General features: G+C 39.7%; 1 protein-coding gene across 14 annotated transcripts in view; it reads right to left on the bottom strand.

The window, feature by feature from the left end:
• The window catches only part of LOC137108899 (RNA-binding protein Musashi homolog 2), a 220,982-nt gene that overhangs the window by 87,089 nt on the left and 110,683 nt on the right, over window positions 1–23,210 (bottom strand). For all 14 annotated transcript variants that reach the window (XM_067494000.1, XM_067494003.1, XM_067494001.1 and 11 more), the window contains one exon: window positions 8,972–9,020. In XM_067494000.1, coding sequence (XP_067350101.1) covers window positions 8,972–9,020 — 49 coding nt within the window. The remainder of the gene's footprint in view (window positions 1–8,971; window positions 9,021–23,210) is intronic.

A 23,210-nucleotide genomic window follows, 5' to 3' on the forward strand; every position in this document is an offset into this window, starting at 1 on the left:
AGTAGATCCTCCCCAATGGTTTCACTTTCTAGGAGCATTCAGCGGGTCACAAATAGAGAAGCTGTGGGGTAATGCAAGGTCAAAGGTTGGTTAACTCTCAATATGATGACAATTCCAAGGTAGCGTTTTCATTTCCTGAAGAGACTGATTCCCCGTGGCGGCTGAGGCCAAAGATGTTTGCTTATTTTTTTTGTTCAAATATGCTCCTCTCTGCTTTTAAGACAGAGAATTTACACCGCAAATATAAAGTGTGAACTCGCTGCATGCACAACAAACTCTGTCTGCGTGGAGATATACTGTATATGCAAGAAAATCAAACTCAATGTGGCGTTTACACTACATGCATAAAGTAAGACCATGCCTATCATGGACCTTTCTGCACAGTTTTTGTCCCTTTCATTTTGTCCTTCAAATGTCTTCAGAGGCGCGACCGTGCAGGCAACCAGTGGGAGTTGCTGATGTTTTTAATGGCACATGGTTTGTCTCCTGGTGGTGAGATAAACACGGGGAAGAGATTAAAACCCCAGGATTTCTTCCACAATCTCCTGCCTTCATCCTCCTTCCCCTTCCAATGCTTTTGCTGGGCCAGCACAGCAGACTCTAATTTAAAACCAAAGCTATCAAGCCTCTGACGCACAATACCGGCTAAAAAACAACATCGACAGAGGGACAGATGTCAGCAATAGGGCAGGGGGAAAACAGGTGACAAGAAGAGGAGGACTCTGCACCGTTTAATCGCAAAACTGTCAACCAAGTCTCTTCGGGCTCATCGCAGAAAACTAGCTACTACTGTAATGCTGGTGTTGATTTAGGGGTGAGTCTGCTGGGTCGCTGACGTCAGGCTGCAGACCACAACAAACATTTTGTAGAGGAAAAGTAGGACCAGAGGCCAGGCTCTCTGTTTCATGTTACGCCTCCCTGGTGAGGCAAAGGTGGGCGACAAAGCCAGCCCGCCTAGGAACTGATGAGCTAGACCAGTTATTAAGAGTGGCTAAACACATAATTTCCTTTGTCACTGTGATTAGACCAGGCGAGGGGCCCCTCAGGTGGAGGTAGACCCACAGCGTATGATTAGCTCTGCCATTTAAATGACATTCACACTAATCGCTAATATCAGGTCTGTCAAGGTGAGAGAATACAATGAGGAATCTGTCAGTTCATGTTGGGAAGCTGGAGCAACAGTAGTAAAAGTGCAGGATTATGTGATTCCACTTGATGAAAATGCTGTGTCAATCAGTTAAGTCAGGCACAGTGACTGACTGTTTTACTCTGCATCAGTGCTGCTGCACTGTAGTCACGGAGCAGCAAGGAGCTGGAATCTGTAAACACTACAACTCCCTTGGAACCAACAGGCATTCAGTTATTTAAAAAGGGATTGGCAGTGGAGCATATTCAAAGAAGACCTAGCCTCTCATAAAAGTGCTGGCGAAAAGACACTGCATTTGAGTTCTGTCCAAATAGGTTTTATTCGCTCGTAACAGCATTGGGCATTTTCTTGCTGAGCTGTTTGGATGAGAATTTAAAGAATGGTTAACTTTTTCTTCTCTCGGTGGAAATTCGTCTCTGACGTCGCGCCATCTTTAAAACTCAAATGACCCCGCTCCCTCTCTTGCCTGAATAAAAGAAGGCATTATCAAACCTCGCTCTCAGTAGTGCTAGATCCATTTGGTAAACAGCCTGTGTCCTACAGTAGTAATCAGAGGGTATTTTTGAGGGATTTGCAGGCTGGCCAGGAGGCATCCGCTGGAGTGATCTCTAATTGCTAGAAGCGGAGGCCTAGACTGCCTGGCGCTCTTTTGAAGCCATCGGCAGCAGCTTCCAGCCAAAGGAGCCAGCAGGGCGAGGTTTCACACTGAGCCACTCTCCTTTTTCTCTGTTTCCTTCACTTTTTCTCTCACACCATGCCTTCATTCTACTGTTCTTGCTTTTCTTTTCTCAGTCCACCTTATTTCCACCCTCTTCTTTTTCTTCCCTTTTCTTCGCTAACTGTACTTGTTCCATTTTCCTACTGCCCTTTCCCCCTTTTCTCCTACTCAGTCAATGAGCCAGCAATCACTTTGCAGACAGACATCCTCTGCTCAGTCGGCCATGTTCAATCCCTAGCATCGGTGGCTGATGAGGCATTGTGGTGACGTCAAACACCGGGGTTTTTCAGGGAGCAACAGTTAACCTGTGGAGGCACAGCTCTGCTTCCCAGGTTACAGGACTCATACTGGCAGTCTGCATAAGAAAAAAATGAATGTAATATGCCACAGAGATGAAAGATAATTAGGCCAATTATTTTATTCTTCTCACCCAGTGAGGCGGGAGAGGCAAATTTATGTCAAATAGTTGGTGTATAATGACACCTAATACCACAAAGACTTTTGCTCTCCAAAGAATAGTTTGGAAATTGTGACAAACACACACAAAAACCACAACCATTAACTAATAATGTGATATTGTTAGAAAGTTGGAAAGTGTGGCTTATCCGTAGACTTGGGCACACAATACACTGATTAAAAAAAAATAAATAAAAAAGCAAACAAAGAAACAGAAAAAGTGCACGCTGTTATCCACACACAGAGCCACAAAGAGACACAACCATTTTTTTGGTTGTTTAGAAGGTGGCTTGCTCAGTGTGACATTGACTCCTCAGTGCCAATTCCACACTGGGAGCTGCACTTGCTAGCTTTGCTGCCAATCCAGGTAAAGAGATTACAGACACACACAATGCAGTCTTCTGTTTGTCTGGCAAGAAGAAAACCAGCCCTTTAAGCCCACAGAAAAAAGGCCTATGCACAAATACACACACACGCTTTGGTCCCATCCTCACACAAAAGCACGAACCTTCTTCTTCTACAGGAACATGTCTTCTAATATCTGCCTCGCTCAGTGGCTCTCTAATACAAAGCAGCCCTGTGACTGAGGCAACTTAGCCTCCATTTCTTCATCCTGGTCCCCAACACTGTTGAACATTACTATTACTTGCATCATTTAAATAAAGAAGAAATTTGTCTTACAATCAGTCACACAGTCATTATAAAGTTACACTAATGGGTGCTGTCTGGTTACAAACTACTGTAAAACAATATGAAAGAAAGTTACTCTTGGATTTCATCACCTTTCCTAATGGTGTAATTAAAAAGGTGTGAGAGAACATGTTTATCACCGGAAATAGACGTACATAGGTGCCACCTTCAATATTTTGGCTCTGAGTAATTAACTAAGAACTTGTTGAAGAATAAACACTTGAAAACTGCAGGTCTGACACTGGTTTTTAGCAGTGCAAGTTTTTCCAGTGCATGAATCAAACAATCTCTGTAGTCTGCACTTTTGACTCAATTAATCAGCTACTTAAATTATAAAGAGTGTAAATTACCGTTGGGATTTCAATGTACTAATTTGCATTTCATATACTAATTTCTTTAGGATTCACGTGGATTAGCATGCTGCTCAGAAGCTGCTCGTGAATAATCAAATGATCAGATCGGCATATACCTATACCATATACGATATTGTTTCTGTGAAAAGGTCCTGTGTGGATTATGTGTGTGGAATTATGCTACAGAGATGCACTGATGAAATGAGTGGTAACGTGGCAGAGAAGGGAGGCTAATTATAAGGGTTTCTGAGCGACATCATCAGTGAGATGTGCACTGAGGAATGGGGTGGAAAATGACCCGAAACAAATGAGCGGTTCTGAGAAGATCAACATGAAAAGTTGTTTGTGTGCCTTCAACTGCACAAATAAATGCCAGTTTCGGAGTTGAACAGCTCCCACTACTGTGTGTGTAAGGCTGTGTAATGAAAATGGCCAAGGCTCTGTGTTAGACATGCCTTTAGAGTTTCAGTTTAGAAATAGTTAAAAGTTTAAAGCTGTTAGACAACTGAACTATAAACTCTGGAAATTTGGAAATATGGAAATGTATAATGTGGTAATACTAGAGAAAATCACATTTATAGTGACCATAATTATCAAAGTCAGATTATTATCATATTATTGGTCAAATGTGCTGAGGTTTGAAAAGTACGAATACACAAATTTTCACTCACAATGTGTGTCGCATTGAATACATAAATGCAAAGGAGTATTAAGAAGAAAGCTATAGCACCTGCACTGAGGCTAAACATTGATATATAGCAAATAAAGAATAAGTTAATTTCTTTTTACTCCTCAGCCTGTACTGGTACCAGACCTCTAAAATGTTACTAGTACGGGGTGTTTTGTTGCACAAAAGTCAAGCCACAAAAGTGAAGGTCACACTACTATAATATGCCTGTATTTATTCTCCTCATATATTAAGGTGCCAGCTATGAATGGTTAATTTATGAAACCAACAAGTCTTGTGTATGCGTGACATTTTTACAGCAAGTAAAAATATACAAACCTTAATGTTTGTCCTACTGACAGTAGCTAATATAAGGAATTACCTGGAGACAATATTTAAATCAAAATGCAAAACAAATTTAGTACTCACAGACTAGGAGTTGCACGCGCCTTTAGCAAACTGCAGCAGGAGTAGCAAGTCCCTCCAAATTCTGCAGGCAGCAGTAATCGTGCAAGTGTTAATATTCACATTCTAACTACAAGCTTTATCTCTCTATGCATTTCTTGGTGAAACAGAGCCATGTAATGGTTAAAGCTGCAGCTCACTGTGTACCGGAACTGTTGAGGGAGCTGGTACCGGCATTATCTCAGTAGAATTTCTATGAGTCGGCATCCAGAACATACAGCTCTGCACGTAGAACTATGGTAAAGTGGGGATGTCCGTGTGTCTGGGAGATTGTTGCTAACGTGACGATGGACACAGGCCATTTACCCCTTCAGTGGGAGCAAAGGAGAGCCCGGCAACCAATGGCAGTTTCAATAATAACATTTGAAACTGAAAAGCTAAGAATCAAAACTTTTACCATGTTTTATTGTGAAACTATCACCTAATTCATCCCTTAGTCACCTAACGGTAAATTTACACCAAAAAGACAAAAAACAAAACACATTTGGTATAAAGAGAATTATTACATGACAAAATAAAAAATGGATAAATTCTGGATCAACAGGATTCTCAGGAGTGAAACCCTGCGTGTTTACATTAGGTAACTGCCAGCGATGGCTACTAAAAGTGACACACGGTATGCTTTTAAATGGTAATGCCACAGCCCTCCCTCAACCTCATTTCATTCCAAATAAGAAAAATTTCCATATATAAGCTTTTGGGACATTTATAAATTATGTTTTCTGTTTTAATAATCCGCGGCATCATTCACTGTTTGCAGGAAACAGGAAACCCAATAGATATATTCCAGTGTAATCTGAAGAATTGGAATCAGTACAGATCTGGGCTTTTTTTTTTTTTTTTTTTTTTTAAATAAATAACTAAAGTTGGTTCAAATGTAATCGTGCTATACTAAACCCGAATGTGTTTCATCTGTCTGGACCTGCTAGTTTTCTCCTTCCCAGCAGGCTCTACAATGCTGAACGTTGCTGCATTAGAGAATAATTATTGTGAATGTCAAAATTTATTTGTACAAACTGAAGAGTGACTCAGTTCAGAGAAATGCCAAACGTGGATTGGGTAAACTCTGACTCTATTTATCATATAACAAATCTCTGTGTGAATAAAATTCAGCTTTTCAGATTAGTTTAGTAAGTATTTTTAGCCACTTGATTCTCGCACTTACTGGTTTAAATAACAAATGTCCCAGGCACTAGGTCTTTTCAGCTGTCACTAATGAACATTTAATCTGTTAATAAGTCATTGGTTAAACAGGTTCTCTGTAGCCAGGGTCTGAACTGAGCCAAACAGCTACTTCGCTGTAGATAAGAACAAAAAAATCTACTCCTACACCTTTACTTGCAAATTAAACCCAGTTGCTTTGGCAGATAATGATACTTGCCACTCATTCATCATCAACACTGTGTCCGTCTTATTGAAGATGCTATTTTTCTCACCTCAGCAAACACTCTCCTTAGCACAACCAATTGTGTTTGACAAAGTAAAATTTTAAACTACAGATTATATGTCAGCTTGTGGGACAGGAGTGGCCCACAGGCTGACAGAATGATTCTGACTCAGAGCTATTCCAAAAGCTTCCAAGCATCCAAAGGTGGCATGTTGAGGGTGTTGGGAATGATAACTGGTATGTGTAACCAGTGACTGCTGGGCTCATGGCCTTGTCACAGAGAGAACACTTGCATACTATTATCTGGAATACATGAACTGATAAATAAAGCAAACCGAAATAACGGTTTGAAAAAAGTAAAAGAGAGAAATAGAACTATAAAATATACCTAATCACCTCTTTTTTTCCTTTTCTGTTACAAAATGAGTATGAGCAGAAGAAAGAAAGGTTGAAGTGAGGCGTGGTGGGGACACTGCAGTAAAACGTGGAACAATAGGCGCCCTCTGGCATCAACCTCTGGATAGCCCAAGCTGCTCACCAAAGACACTGAACTCACCCACAATGAACTGCTGCTGTGGGAAGGCAGGCTTTAGAGAGTTCAATTTCCAACACAATTGGCCGTATTCTACTCCTCTAAATGCCAAGGAGATGGTGTGCGGCGTGTGCCTTTGTGGGGAGCTTTGCTTACAGAGAGTTTCCTCTAGCAAGAGAGAGAGAAAGACGAGAGAAGCGGCGAGACGGAGAAGACAGGCAGGGTGGTGAGAATGATGTAGGACAGAAATAGTGTTAACTGTGTAAAAGAAAAGGAAGAAAGAATAAGACTGAGTGACTGAGAGAGATAGAGAATAAAAAAAAAAAAAAAAGTGCAGAGAAAAGGAGACGGTAGAGGATGTCTCCTCTGGCTGTCGTTTTGTCAGCCTCACAGGGACGATCTGAAGGACAATGCTGCTACTAGTGGAGTGTGACGTTTGTCCTCTATCCAATTCACCACAGCCCCAAAGAAAACACACCTATAATCAAGAGCTGATCATGCATCTCACACACAATAAACTCTTCCAAACAAAATACAATGCGTTATAGTAATGTACAAAAAAAAAAAAAAAAAAAAAAAAAAGGTTAATGGGAAAAATAAAAGGGCACTGAGATAACATTTATATAAAATAAAGTGAAGTCATTTTGTGAGCCTCAGCAAGCCTAACAAGAGATCACCTTTAACTTACATTATGTGAAAGCCAGTTCTTTCATTTTTTTACTAAGGATTATTTACATACTGTAAGTTTGTACAAATATTATTTTTATAACCTCACGAATGTTGAGGTAAATGTGATTTGCCTCCTCCCTTGTTTTGCCTCAGAAACAAATTCCTGCCTCTGTAGAACATTCGGGGTTCTTTGTTGCTTTTCAAAATGGTTTTTAATATGTAAAATTCAGATGCCCCTCACTGGATTGGTATGTATTGGTAAAGTGGGTGCAGACAGTGGTTTCACTGATAATTTATTCAGTGTCCTTTCCTTTGTGGTCACGGGGCTGCTGAACCATTAATATTACACAATCACACCGATGGCTCTGATGAATTATTCAAACTTTCATATGGGTCTCTAAATTCTATGCAATTCACCTGGAAAACCTATTGTGTTTTTAGGATGAAAGCAGCAAATATCTACTGTTTCAAATTCCCACTGGAACTAAATATCAAACTGCCAGTTGGAAGAAACAGGAACCGCAGGAAGGACTGCACCTGCCTCAGTGTCACACTCAATATAAATATGTCCGTTGTCATCAGAAAAATTGCCACGGAGGCTGTTTCGCCATCATTGTCTTCATTTGAAGGGCATTTTGCTGCCCAAAGGCAAATGCTTAACACACCCCCTAAGCGTGGCGCCCATCCTCTTTCACAGAAGGCTGGCAGTGCAGCAGACAGGAGAGAGAGAAGACCGAGAAATGAGAGAGAGTGAGATAAAAAAGCCTTCGTCTCAAAGTAGACCTCACACTGGGTTGTGTCACTACAGATCAAAATCCCCTCAAAGCCATAGATCACTTCCACTATAGTTCCGTGTTCCACGCTTAGAAACTGTTTACCAGACTCAAAGATTTCGTCTGCACAGCGTACACACACGTGTAGAGCAAACACACACATACACTAGAAAAAGGGGGAGTTTGAACAAAACCATAAAGCAGGTCAATCCAAACCATCTGCGTTTAAACATTTATACAGGTTGAGATATGAATCGCTTGCTGAAAACAAAACAAAAACAAAAAACAAACAAACAAACAAAAAAAACCATACATCTATTTGGCGAAACATTGCTCAGCCCGGTTCAGTGAGATGTTGAGATTCCAGCTCTGCCTACATGTGAGCTGACTGGTGTGACAAACAGTGAAGTGTCTCCGCTTTTTTTCTCTGGGAAATACCTGTCAGAGCCTGTCGACTGCTCATACACACAATAATACATAGACACATACACAGGAAGGGACAGTCTGTCTCCTAAAGGTTCCTTTAAAAAAAAAACCTATGTGAGCGTTCATAGCCAATAACAGCCATCGTACAGGGGCTTACGATAAGTAAAAGCCCGGAATGTTCTTACTGGAGACTAAGTCGGGCCTGTGAGCGTAAACAAAACACTGCATTGTGGCAGTGGGAGGAAACCTGTCTTTGGAAAGTCCTCTGCTTAGGAAAGAAATGTCCCCTTCATCTAAGATAAGGAGTCGATGAGAGAGAGCGATAAAGTCAGTGCCTCTCCCCGACCTTATCTGATGCTGTTATCTGACTGCACAGCACCCACCGTTTCACAATCTTTACACCCTTTAAGCACCTCTCTGAAACACTCACCCCAGCATCATCACAGACTCTCTCACACGCACACACACACACACACACACCATCTAATGCTCAAACATTCTAAACACCGTACCAGCTTATTGATTACTTTGACACGGTCCCATTGTTGAACAGATGGTACACCTAATATCATGTGAAATGGAACTGTTCGGTGTTATCTCATGGGGAAAGGACATAAAATGACTATTTTCTCACCTTTCAGAAAGACAAGCAAAAATGGAGAAAGGAGAACAGGAGTAGTGCACTTACCTCTATGTCTGTTAGTAGTCTTATCAAACATAAGCATGGCGTCATCAACCTGGAAGACACAATACAAGTACTGACATTAGCTTAATTACTCTTACAATACGTATTCTTGCTTCATTACACTTCTTTCTTTCCACTCTCCTCTGAAACCTCTGAAGTCTGTGGTCATATGATCACTGTCAGGTTAACGTGCCCCAGGTCCATCGTTGACCTGTGATGGCGTGTCATGAGCCTGACATACCTGTATTTTTTTTCCCCTCTCTTCCAAAATAGGATTACTAACAATCTCAATAGCAGTATTGTCTGGATTCAACGTGGCAAAGATAAGAGTGGAAATAGCATTAGGAGAGCAAATTAACATTAACTGCAAGCAGGAAAAAAACATAGGAATGTGTGGACAATATGTTTATTTTGATGAACACCAATGTCCAGTCTTGGGGAGAGTGACAGATAGACACATTACACTAAGCGAGTGTGAGACAAATGGGATCCTTCCTCATCTCCCGGCCGCAGCGCCAACAGCATCCACCATAATATCATTCCTCATCATGTCCAATAAAGCCACACACAGACAGCATTTTTTTTTCTTAACACATCCTCGAAAAACAGATCTCTAGACACACTCTTCCTCCTCGAACGGAAAAAAAAAATGTTTAAAAAACAGACTGAGGCATGCTCATTTAGCCTGTGATTTTTATCTTGGGAGAAAAATAAAAAGGACACAGGGGTAGAGCAGCAGCAGCAGCAGCAGACAGAAACAAAAAAGGAACACTCTGCACCATTTGCTCCACGGTTATGGTCTCTAGGTAAGTGTAACAGTGTACCGAGGAGACTTGATGCTTTGCAGGGGGAAAAGATGCGTGCACAAGATTGAGTTTGTGTTTTTATGGGAGGGTGACAAAGCTTCGGGAAGAGATGGGGAGAGACAAGAATGGGGTCTCACTCAAGCCGAACTGTCTGATTGGATAAAGAGAAGTGCCTGGCAGCCAGGCAGACTGGCGCTGGCACACTGCTCATGCCACCCTCTTGCCACACATTTGGCACACAAGACGTTGGCACAGCTTGTAGAAGCTGGTTACTCACTGCAAGGCTCACAGGCCACATGCGATATTCAGGCACTTTATTTGCACCTCCCCATAATATTTCCACAGTGCTAAATATAGCTAGTTAAAATGAAATGGCATTGATGTAACCTATATAGATGGTGCACCTACATTTCCATGTAACACATTAAAGTCACCCATCATGATGTGAATACAGCCCCAGTATTGTCCATCCCTGTAAGAGTATGCAAAGTGGGCATGGAACCAGAACCCGATTGGCTGTTCAGCTTAGCGAATCAGCGGACAAGAACGGACCATAGTATTAACAATGCAAGTACCACTTGTTATTAGACATATCCTTGATTTGAAGTAGCCATATGTCAAAATGGTAAGAAAGGCTGCGTCGTTTACAGTTGGTAAATCAATGTTTTCCGTAAAGGTCGTCTGCTTTCCCTTGTTTTCATGCAAATACAGAACATACATCCTAGCTGGTCATTGGTTATTTGTTCAAATGCCACTTCGGCACAGAAACAAATGTTGCGTGAGGAGACACGCTGCCTTTAACCACCTTATTACAAAGGATGCATTGGATGTGTGGTGCAGCAGGTGGGCATCCTGTGCCAGTGAGCAGTGCAAATTGTGATGCCTGGCTTAAGTGGTAGGAATCGCTCCATCAATTGTCTTGAATAAACAACTAAAGCTTCATTTACTAAGCAAAACTTAAAAAAAATGATTTTTGTACAAGTCTACCAATGTTACAATGATGTCTGATATCATATCTTCATAAAGTAAATATTATCGATTATTCATCTTCATGATAACATTTGTCATATAGTGAAACTGATCCAAGTGTTTGTATGTGTGTCGTTAACACGAGCATTTCACACGACTCCATGTACAGAACCCAGCTCACACCTTGGAAGAGCTTTCTTCGCTGTGTGGAAATGGCTCAGAAACTAATCAGACGTGAATCAGTCATCTGTGAGTTCTGTCAGAAACCTGAACCAACACAGGGTGAAAATACATCGAACTGGTTCTTAAACACAAACACAACAAATACAAGGAGGAGAGATGGTGGCGGATGTTAGAGCAACAACAGTAAAACACTTTTAGTTCAGAAAGGTCTGTCAGCATCTTTAGGAATAATGACTTTAAATATATATTGATGATCATTTTATTTCCCCATGTCACCAAGTTCTAGAACAACCACTAACAAAGTCATTTATTTCCCTGAACTATATCCTTTGTTGACACAGCAGAGAAATACAAAATAAAAGGCAGGAAAAATAACGACGTTTCAGTTTCTTTGAACAATGTGCTATCCAAGAACCGTGTGGTGGGAAAACATACTGTAGAAAAGCTGCCAAGAAATATCACCTACATCAGCAGTTTTCATAATGTTGTGTATCCTACCCAGGCCATCTAATGAAAACTACATTAACGTAACAAGAATTGAGATAATTGAGAATTAGTAGTACAGAGGTTTATGATTTTATTACTTGAGTTTAAAGAACATGAACAAATTTCGGAACCGTTTTCTACATTCTTTACGTTCAGTACCTAGTCAGATATTTACAATGTGGGAAAACTTTGATTCAAATCTTTTTTTTTTTTTTTTTTTTTTACTGGCTGGAACACTCGAAGCAGTTATAACGTCTCCACTTTTGACAGCGTGAAAGCTCCACTGCCGAGCAAAGATGGAATGGCATGTTTACCAGCTACGGTAAACGTTTAATTTGACAAGCGTGGCTGACAGCCTGTGATCATTTACATGGGAGACGGAAATTTATAGCATTTGACTTCTGTCATATAACATCAGTAATATTGAAACAGCCAAAAGAGTCGCTGCTGAATGCATTAGTGGAAAGTGTATACAAAATGGCCAGCCGAGAAAAATGCTTTTTTTATCCAAGAATCAAAGAAATGGATGGGCCTCCTTCAAACATAACTGTTATGACAGAGATTAATTTGTAACAATTTTGTCAAGTCTACTCTGATTGATCGGGTGCTGTGATAAAACTCATCAAAATGTAAAATGATACCCGCGAGCACCACCAAAAATAATGGACACAACATAACACAATTTGTAATTTCTGTCTGTGTGTAACACGTTTGTTCTATTGGGTAAGTATAACTACATTTACTGTTTTCCTTAAACCTTCACAAGTTATCTTGTGAACCACATTCAATTCAAGTCAACTTTATTTAGATAGCGCCAATTCACAACAAAGTCATCTCAAGGCAAGACTATAAAGATGTATAGAGAAAACCCAACAATGCCCCCCTTAGAGCAAGCCCCTAGGCAACAGTGGAGGGGAAAAATGAAATCGGATTGGTTTGAATTATGGAAACATCTTCCAGTATCATTAGCCGCCAAGTACCATGAGCCCAGTATGACATTCAAATATGTATACTACAAATATGTGTAGTATTGCTGTTGCAGTTTGAGAGCAGGGACTGATGATTTGTAAACTGAAGTGATGCCTATTTAAAAAGTGCATTATGTGACTGTTTTGTTGTGACATTATTAGAGGAGGAGCAACCAGTCATAGAGACCCATACAACAAAAAACATAGATTCACAGTGATGCACTGATGGGCACTTTAACAAAGAATGTGCACATCATGCGAGGGTCACACTCCAGCAGGTCATACAACACAGTCTAGTGTCTGTCTCTCTCACTCTGTCTCTCTCTCTTTTTGCCACTTGCAGTGTCTATAGAACCATCTCCTGTGCTTCAGGGCTTTTCAATGTAGTTATTCAAGCAGAACACAACTGTGTGCCTCCATCTGATAGAAGGTTAAGGACCTCTTCACTGCTCACAAAAAAGCCCACCACACAGAGGTGAGGCCAGGCTCACCTCAGGGAAGAAATCTTTCTCTGTCCTCCTCCTCCCTCTCTTTCACTCTTCCTTTTCTCCCGGCTTGGTGAAAAGAAAGGTTCAAAGGATAATGGCTGTCTTATCACTATGTAAAAGGGGAATGGGAACTTCAGCGAAGTGCCTGGCCTTTTGTGACAATGAAGAAAAGCGCAAAAGTCTATTTCAGCGTGGAATGCACTGGAATAGTCCATGACCACTTAAAAAGAGGAGGCTGGTAGAATACAGTCAGGGGGCAGAAGGCTGGGCAGCTCTTTAACTAAACCTTCAGCAAACACTTCTGCGTCAAATAACCTCGTCCTAAAACAAGGGCTGACAGGAGAATATTAGGTGTGTGAATTGTTGGCTTTCCAGCAATTTAACTGTTATTTACAATTCAGATGGCAGTGAGTCAATACAGACATGCTTTTTTTTTTGTTTGTTTGTTTGTTTTGATCCCTTTCTGTGAATCCCATTTTGCAATTTTAATATGCAGGTATTAGCTAAAATTGTATATCCATTAAACAATTGTGTAACAATGCTTGTGAGGCTCTTGTTCCGCTACAAAAAAAAGGTGCCGTCTAAAACAAGAACAAAAATTGTGATATCTTTCGTATTGAACCAATTCAACAAATACATGATAACATGACTAACGTTGATATTACACAATATTCCCAACAACACTCACAGCAGTATTAGCTGTAGTAGTACTAACAGTGACAGTGGCAGTGCAGTGCAAGTACTAGTGGCAGTACCAATTTAAACTTTCCAGTACTGGCAGGCAGTGAATGCATGTGGGTGGGTTGGTATGTGAAATAAATGTTTGAGCGGAGCATCTTTAACTACATATTAACTCAGGTCAGTTTGAGGTCAGCTGGTAGGAAGTAGTCATCCATGGACCTGTCTTTGGACATGTCACAGTGTCTATGGGCAAGGCACTAAACTGAAGTTGCTCCTGGTGGGTCAGGTGAGCAGCTTGTACCAGCCTCAGTGTTTGAGTGTGTGTGAAAGGGTGAATGAGAAGCAACACTGTAAAGTGCTTGAAAAGTAAAATGCAGAGTCGGGTTCATTAGTTATGGTTAGGCAACACCTGCCACACCTCACCCCTCTGTATCAAGTGTGAGAGACACTACAATGTCCACCAGCTGTCATGTCATCATCTGCAACTGCAAAGTTCAGTGACAAGAGATTTCTTCCCGTGGCTGTTAATAAGAGCCACCTGGTGTTTTTGAAAAGTGAGTCCTTTTAATGTAAAGGACACCAACAGCATTAGCAGTAACAATCACTACATGGTAACAGAAATTAAGTGTCTCGTATCACGTATAAAGTTACAATTATAGTTATCTGAGTGTGTCACTGTTGTGCCTTCTTGAAAACGTAAGTAAACAATATTTTGGCGATAATCAAACATGTAGTGGGCCATATCATGCAAAAAAGAAACAAAAGCTTCGTTTATAGAAGATTTGTTACTTTGTAATGTGAAAGATGTATTTCTGTCATTTACCTCATAACAGTTATTTTTGCTTAATTATCACGGTTTAAAAAACAGTTAAAGGGATTTGTAGGTAGTCATTATTTCGTCAGCCTCGGTATTGAGAATTAGAGAGAGACAGTTATTGGAATGTGATTGGTGTGTTTCAAATGTGTCCCGTAAAACAAATTCTATCTGGACAACAGACCAGCAAAAAGATTCAAGCAGCTGCTTCAACATAAAAACGACTAATTTCTACTTCATAGAAACTGTAGAAAAATGTGACAAACTGTGAAAAGGAGGCTTTGCTCCTAATGTACATATAAAAGCATCATTCTAAGCTGAACAAAAATGCAACTAATAAAAGCATAGATTTGAAAGCTACATTCCACTTCTGCTAACAGATCACTACAAGTCGTACACACTACAAACTTAAAGCATATTGAAGGGGTGTACTGATATGCTAAAGAATGTGGTGTAACTAATTTCAAAGCAATGAAGCTAAGCCGCATATGTCAGATGACTCTAGATGAACCTCAGCACAGCATACTATTTGAGTGTGCTTGTGCTAATTTTGAAGTGAGAATTTGATAAAAACCAGAAAGTGTGAGGTGTGATGGAGATAGATTTAAGTGCAAAAACCTGCATGTGGGCAGTCAGCTTAGGAGCAATGTGAAAGTGATGCTCTATATCAACCTGGTCTAACATCCCGAGGATAAAAGACATATCCAGTCCCTGTCACATAGCATGAAATTAAACTTCAGTTCAAGTGCAACCCATATGTTTTGAACAACCCCAGGAACATACATGAAAACTCAAAAAAGAAGAAAAAAAAATAGATTCATGAATTATGTATTACAGGTACCAATAAAGGGGAATTGGACAGAAAAACAGCAGAGGGTGCAGGGGGAGATTTAAGAGCTCTGGAAATGAATTATGACAGTGATTTAGAAAGGTGTCAAATGCACATTTCCATTCAGCTCAAAGCTAAAGGCTAGCAAAGGAGCGGTCCTGCAATTTGGGGATGACACAGATATAGATCATATCTGATGCCAAAAGAACAGAGACCCGAGCCACAGATAGTGACCTGGGACTGGTTATGCCCATTTTTTTGTTGAGACTCTGGGCTCTGTTTTTGTGCTGGCATCCGGCGGGGTTTTCGCTTGTTGTATGGGGTTCACAAAGGTTTCGTTTTTGCCTTCATCCATTACACTTGCTGGGAACTTCCCTTTTACCTTACAAAACCAACACCAAGGCACAGTGTGTGCTGTTTGAATGGTAAGCAATGCTTAAAAAGAGAAGACCATTTCCAATGGCTTTCAAAACACTCTTGTCAATATGTGCCAACTGCAAAAAACCGCTTACATATTTGGGATAAACTACATGGCTGCAGTATTAATTGTGTCATTTAAAATTAAACTGTGCATGCTGACATGACAATTGTAATGTGCTGAAAGATATTAAGTTAGTACATGAGACCTGCAATATTATATAAGAAGTAATGCTTTCCAAAATCATCTCTTAACTAATTTAAAACTGCAATATTCAACTTGAGCGAGCAGTAGTGTGATGTAATATGTTACACATATTTAGGATGGTGGAGAACATTGCAATGTGCAATATAAAAATAAAACTAGTTTAAAACACTTTAAATCACCCAAACAGTCAAGTTGAATTTAACTTTTTACTAGGAAAAACAATGGCAATAAGTAGTTGCTCATTGTTTCAAAGCTCATTCACACCTATTTATAGCTGCTGATTGATCATCCACACTTTCTTTTGGCTACTGATCAGTCATGCTGAACATGCTGCTGCCTTCCACACAGTGAACACAGATAGTCAAGGAGCCACAGCCACAGAAGAGAAAACTTTTGTTAGATTTACCGCTGTCAAAAAATGGGTCTGTAACTTCCTACATCTAAGGCGATGGTGGAGGATGTTGTAATACTCTGACCCCATCACCAGCACACTAATGTTAGTGTAACAGATCCACGAACATGGGGCAAAAAAAAATGAGAAGCTCAGCAACACACACTCAAAAACTTTACTACACTTGATGGAGCAAATATAACAAGTTTCAACAAGTTACCTGCATCCATTTAATGTTTTGGATAATAATGACTCCCAAAGCTGCTGCAGATGCTCCCTGTCCCCTTTATTCCAGAACAGACATGCTAGCTGCTGTTTAACGAAAGCATATGCTTTATACGGTTGGTTTTTCATAAAACAAGGACTTTTTTTTTTCTTTTTTATCTTTCAATTGCTCTGTGGCAGCTCATCTGGTTGAGGTAGTCAAACGATTTATTTTAGCTCCCGTGTGTTTAAGGCACACCTTCCCCAAGCCCACTTTGCTGTGACTGACCAGCTTTCATAAGTCTTCCTTATGATCTTTTCCAGAGATCTACCTATGGTCGTACCTTTTATGTGTGTAGAGGAAAAACTGATCACACCCGAGCTGATAGATCACACAGAGACCTGGACTTAAAGAGAGCATGTGAACATAGGTTCACATAAAGCTTTGGGCTTTTAACTATAGGTCTTTTAATCAATCACTGCTTAAAGTTAATACGGCAGCATTTGAGCGTGTCAGCTTCACGTCTTAATGCCCAACCTGGTCCTTTTTCAGTAAAGTTGTGGCGCAAGAGTTCTAGGTCTAACCTAACATATCTGTTAGTTCCAACATGGCACAAGTGTGGCCAGCAGCCACATTAATGAATAGACACCAGGTTTAATATCATATACGTCAACAAAACCACATAAACTACTGGTTTACAAAAAATGTTTGTAAACTGAAATACAAAAATTGGCCAGCTTTGTACAGCTTTGTTTTTGACCAGCTAGCAGCATCTGTGGTATAAAATCTAACGAACACCTCAATTTGGGATACTGACTCTTTAGAATCCGATTGTTTTTCCCACCACACTTCTCACTGGTTAACTTTGACCTCAGCTTAAATCATTTTGCGTGTCTGGCAGATATCACACACATACTGTCTCGTGGTCATGGGAAGTTTTAATGTCTAATAATGTCTAACTGACTGATGTGAAGTGTCCCATGTCTGAAAAGGGCTTATGTGTCATATTGACAATCACCTTTACAGAAACATTTTTTAAACACCAGATCACAAAAAGCATTATCTAGCCTCTTTAATTAAATCACAGTCTTTGTTATATAATTGTGCACGCTGATGTTGCAATTAGATTAAATTAGATTAATTGTGCGGCACTAACTGCCAGGTAACAATATATATGACTGTCTACTGGGACAACTCGAATCTCTGGAGTCACAATAAATAAAATTCAAATATGCACTCTGAAAGAAAAGAATCCCATATTGAGCAAAGATCACTATTCAACTGGAGGGCCCCAAGTCCCCTTGCTGGCAACCATCTGTTTTCTTGAAGTGTTTCTGAGCAAGAGTCTGAATCTCTGCCTTCTTAAAGCGGTACCAGTCTGTAGCTGGATCTGCACCAACCCTCCATTGTAGAGGAGGTAAAAGAGGTTAAAAAAAGATAAATACCTACAGGGATCAATGAAGAATCACATTATTATTATCATTTTTATCATTATGACAGACAAAGGTCATGGTCGAGAAGAAATTTGAGCTGCCATCGCCCCTCTATCAACAGTCCCACTACAGTGTAGAGCATCTAATATTGTATTACAATGATGGCAATTAACAGAGAAATGATAGCGACTGGGTGACAATGGACAAATTTGTGACAACCATTTCGATTGTTCTTTTGTAGAGCAAATCTATATCATTGTCTGGGAACGTTGAGCTGCAATGTGCTGCATCCACGCTTGAGCGCTTTTACAAGTGGATCTTTAACAAGGAGCAGAGGGCAAAATTTTAGCTCCCTATAAGCTCTTCCAATTACACAAGGGGGCAAAAGGGACACTGTTCTTAACCGTGAGCCCTGGATGGACGAGCTACTTTTTCAGTTCCACAGTAGAGGCCAAGACAAGCAATGTTTAATCTGAAACAAAACCTCTTTTTTTCCCCCAAAAGAAATGTTCCTTATTATAATGGATGAGTGGCAACCCTCAGCAGAACTGATAAAAATGCACTGCTAGAGTGCAAAGTTAACACACACATGCACATCACACACAGATAGAAAAAAAGCACGGTGATGTAGGATGAAGTGGCACTTATCTGCCGTCTGCTCTGTCTCGCTCTCGCCCATTCCTCTTTATTTTTCTTACAGTAAATAGGTTTCTTTTATAGTTTCTTCAAACAAGACTAGATTCTTCAACTGATTTATAAATATAATTTTTCACCTAATATCAATTTGCATACTGATTGCTAAAGCTATTTTACTTTTTTTTTATTATATTAGTAGCACTACTGAATGTATAGATAGACTGGAAACCTCAGACACACCCTGGCTATATACACAGTATAAAATAATAATAGAAAATCCCATTTGAGGAATTTAAACACGCCTGTTATATTAGATGGTGTATAGGATTAGACTACGAACAACGCACATTGCTCCAACAAGCAAACTTGTAGCTAGAACATTGCTGGTACAGTCCCACATCCACCAGCATAACAATCTGAGTGGTGCATATGAAAATATGTCTCCTCCCTTACAGCACCACTTTGCTGCTCTTCATCAAGGCCCTTAACCCCAACTGGCCCAGTGAATGTGCTCAACAGTCATTGACCAGACTCTGGTCGCACTGGGCAACTTCCAGGGGTGAGTGTGTAAATTGTGATCGGGGAGATCCTGAAAAAGACAATTCCTCTCAGTGAATCCACCCTGTATAAATAAAGGTAAAAATACAATAAGAACACTGGTCACATGCACAATTCGTCTCTTTTATACCTAATCACCAAAAAAGATAGAATGACAGAAAAATAATATTAAAGGGTTTTCCAGCCATCAGAAATTCTTGTGTATGTAATTATTAATGATATACACTATGGGCTGAATGTCGACACTTATTACAGTAGCTTTCCTTCATGTTGACATTAACAAAATGGCTTGAGAGGAACACTTGAGGAAGACTATTCCTCAAATCTGTCAGGATTACATATTTATGAGGTCCCCTGCTCGGCATCCAAAGAGGTCGCTATGGTGATACAAACTGATGTATAGTCTAACAATGAACTTTGTGTGTCACGGAATGCCTCAGAGCATTGTTGAAATGGTTAGCACAGATTCATACCACGGAGCTCTGTACAGCTTTCAGTTCCACAAATACACAATTAAAAAGGCAGTCATGCTGAGGCCACTCTAATCAATGTACTGTCGCAAAGAAGTGTAATGAAAGGATGACAGAGTGATGCCTTCAGGAGGCTGCTATATAGTTGGGGCAGATCGGTAACACTATTGTGGCAAAACAATATTTTACTAGCACATCTCTAGCACTGCCCAGGTCAGCCTCAAAAAATAAAATAAATAAATAAAATAAAACCAAAACCCCAAACGATTTGTATTCACGCATCATGTTCTCGGAAACAAACAATATTTCTGGTAAATATTATTGTGTAACACACTTAAGCAATTCCAATTGTTCATTATACAGTACATTTGTACTACTGTCAACTAAGGAACTTTGATGACCATGTTTTCTTACTTTGACATACGATTACAATTAAGGTAGATCTTTTCTCGATCCATTTTCCAAATCAGCCATCTGTATAGAGCCTATTGTACAATTTGAGACGGAGTCTGAGACCTTCATATAGCATAAAGCCAGCGTAAGATGTGATGTGTGGCTCATTTAAAACTGCCACTTTGACCCTTTTACACAAAGCAGAAAATCATCTTTAAGGTTCTTGCTTCCTATATGAATGGGACTTCAGTATGATGTGGGGTCTGGCTTTCCGTTCAGCCCCATAGAGGCATGTCCACACAGTTGAGCTCAGTATGCTTGAGGAACTCGGCCTTGGCCTCGTCCATCAATCCGCCTGTCTTCTTTCGCCAAGCTGCAGGGAACTACCCATTATGGAGTCATTTTATTAATAGGGCCTCTTTCCTCTCCGCCACACTCTTGCAGAGTGCCTCCTCATTCTGTCAGAATGGAGTATGCCTGCAAGCCACCTCCATGAAACTGCTGCACCAGGGCCCTCCCTCATTCTCCCATGTGAAAGCACAGGCTGGGAAATATTGTGCTTTCAAGCTAAAATAGTATTTGGAGAGGTGAGCAATCCCTAAGCCCTAGAGCAAACAGTTTAACACGGAGGACTTATTTAAAATGATATCCCTTCTCCTGGAAAGCCAATCAGATTTCTCTTTTACCTGACACACACACACACACACACGAACGTCCAATATGTGGAAGACATTTTACTCAATTTGCCACTTCTTCCCTCCTTGTTAATGTAAATATAACTTATGACTGGAGGCCAGAAAAAAGTCAGCGGATAAGGGGAAGTTGCATGAAACTATGTTGCAGAAAGTAACCCTGTGAAGAGGATCATTTAAAAAAGGGAATGTGTTAAACATGTAAGGAGGTTGCAAACGGGAAAAAGAATAAACTGGAAAAGTCATTGTAAAATTCTAGTTGCCTATTAAAATAAAATAATGTCCAAATATGCATTGTGTAAATGTTGTTATTAAAGGTTAACAATTAATGTGCTTATAATGAATATATTCTGACAATCTAAAACTCTTTTACTGTCTGTCTCTTCATCTGTTAATGCTTTATAAATTCCCATTGCACAAAAAGAAAAGTGTGCAAATAAGTTTTAGTAACTGAGACAAAAATGTGCTACCAATGTTTACACTCCCTCTAAGAACCACCTTACGTAAATACATATGCCAAACATTTAAATTCATAAAGCACCTCCCATAAATAAATAGAAAACTTTCTCCTACATAGTATAGTTTAATTGTTGCAACCTGCTTGCTTTGGGTACATCTTCCTCACTATATATAGGGCTTCAAATTTTTAACTCCTGTCAAAATCAAAATGTAGAAAATAAGCATTGTGGGTGAGTCAGTGATTTGCCTCAGTGATTCACTAAAAATCTTTTCAGTTCACTTTTTCAGAAAAAATTTTCAGCCTTTTCACAATCCACATCTTTTAGTTTTCATGTATTTGTCACTATCAAAACAAAATACCAATAGCAATAAAACAGAGTACTAGTGCAAATTAAAATATACTGTATATCAATTACACCAAAATTACTATTTTATTGTAATATTATTACTATTTTCCAGTACTAATGGGTACTGACCTGAATACTATTACCTATGCACCATCACACATAATTTTACTTTTAAGATAAGGTCCTCACGCAGTGTAAAATATATTTTTGTCATGTGATTTTTGACACTGGCAGCTGTATCATACTTCTTATAATACTGCAGGTACCCAGGCACCAGGGAAACCCATGCAGGCTCAACAAATATGGAACATTTCAGTCACAAATGTTCACATTCAATCAGCTTATTAATGAGATCAAGTGTCTCTGCACAGCAAAGTTAAATACACAGACATGTAAATCTGTGAAATAGTGGCTTAGCTGGGCTTTCTTCTTTTTCTAGATTCAAAAAGTGACTAGCTAGAAATTAACCTGGTCTGAAAGAGAGCATTTTCCTGTGAAATAGTGTCTTTGCTCTGAGCCATATGTGAATCTAAGAGATGGCCTTGAATTCGAGGGGTCGATTTCAGCTCTCTTTGTTGGGGATGAGAATACTCAAGAATGCAAAGGGCTCTTGCTTTAGCTGTGCCATTGCCTAAGCTTTAACTAAATGCCACACTCGCTGTTGCAATGCATTTCAATGACCATCGAGAAAAATAAATAAAAAGACTTTTTGTATTCACGTATTCATCTATCAGTGAAAGCGCTCAATGACAGTATGCTCTAATTTTCACAGGTCGGATGAACATAAATCTCTCTTAGGAGAGAACGTGTGTATTGTGTACTTTTATATCTGTAGGTGAGCAACGGGGATAAAATGAGCTGCAAGCTGGAGCTGAATAACATTCATTTCACTCACAATGACCAGCATCACTAATACCTGCAGTGTTTTACTTAGATTAGGCTTAAGGTTTTTTTAAGGCCATTTCAATAATTTGACATTTCTCCTAGAATAGGAGAGAATAAGCACTGATAAAAAAAAAACTTTTTTTCCCCCTCCTTTTCATGCAAAACACTTTCATCTGTCATTTTGTGATAGCCCGTCTCTCTTTGTCAGCATAAATACAAGAGCCCCTATTTGAATATGGTTACACATCCCTCTATTTATTAAAGCTTGGATTAACATGACAGGAAGTTTTGTCTGGGGGCTCTTTAAGATGGCTCAGAGAGGCAATCTGGTGACAGTAATAGGATCCAGCTAATATACTTGACTGATGCTCCTTTCCCAGTGTTATAAAGCAGAACAATGGGAGTGGGGGTACTGGGAGTGAATACATTGTGTTTTGTAATACCGTGCGTCTGTGTGTGTGTGTGTGTGTGTGTGTGTGTGTGTCTGAGGGTATGAGGGTGCGCTAATCAGTCAGAATACCATCACTTAGCAAATATAAGGGCTGCAGAAATAAAAATACTAAAAGGTCACAGAGCAATTCTATCCGGACAGCTATGCCACAATTAACTGAATAGACAAAGGCATTGACATTAGTGAGAGCTATAATAATGTTTTACTCCAGTCTGTGTGAGTGCGTAGAGATTTGTTAAAGGTTGGATTTAAAACATAAACAAAGTTCTTTTCATTACTGTGTTTAGAGAACAATGGATCCTCTAAGTTTAGTCATTTCCTCGCTCTGTCTTGCCCCCCAATCACCCTCTCTGTTAGAGAAACATTTTCACATTTTAACATTTTTCTGTTTTGTAATTGTTTTATGTAAACAATATCTGATTATAAAACTATTGTATCAAGCAAATAACAATGAGATCATGAAAATACAACTG

Source organism: Channa argus, chromosome 24 (assembly GCF_033026475.1).
Source record: "Channa argus isolate prfri chromosome 24, Channa argus male v1.0, whole genome shotgun sequence".
Classification (NCBI taxonomy): Eukaryota; Metazoa; Chordata; class Actinopteri; order Anabantiformes; family Channidae; genus Channa; species Channa argus.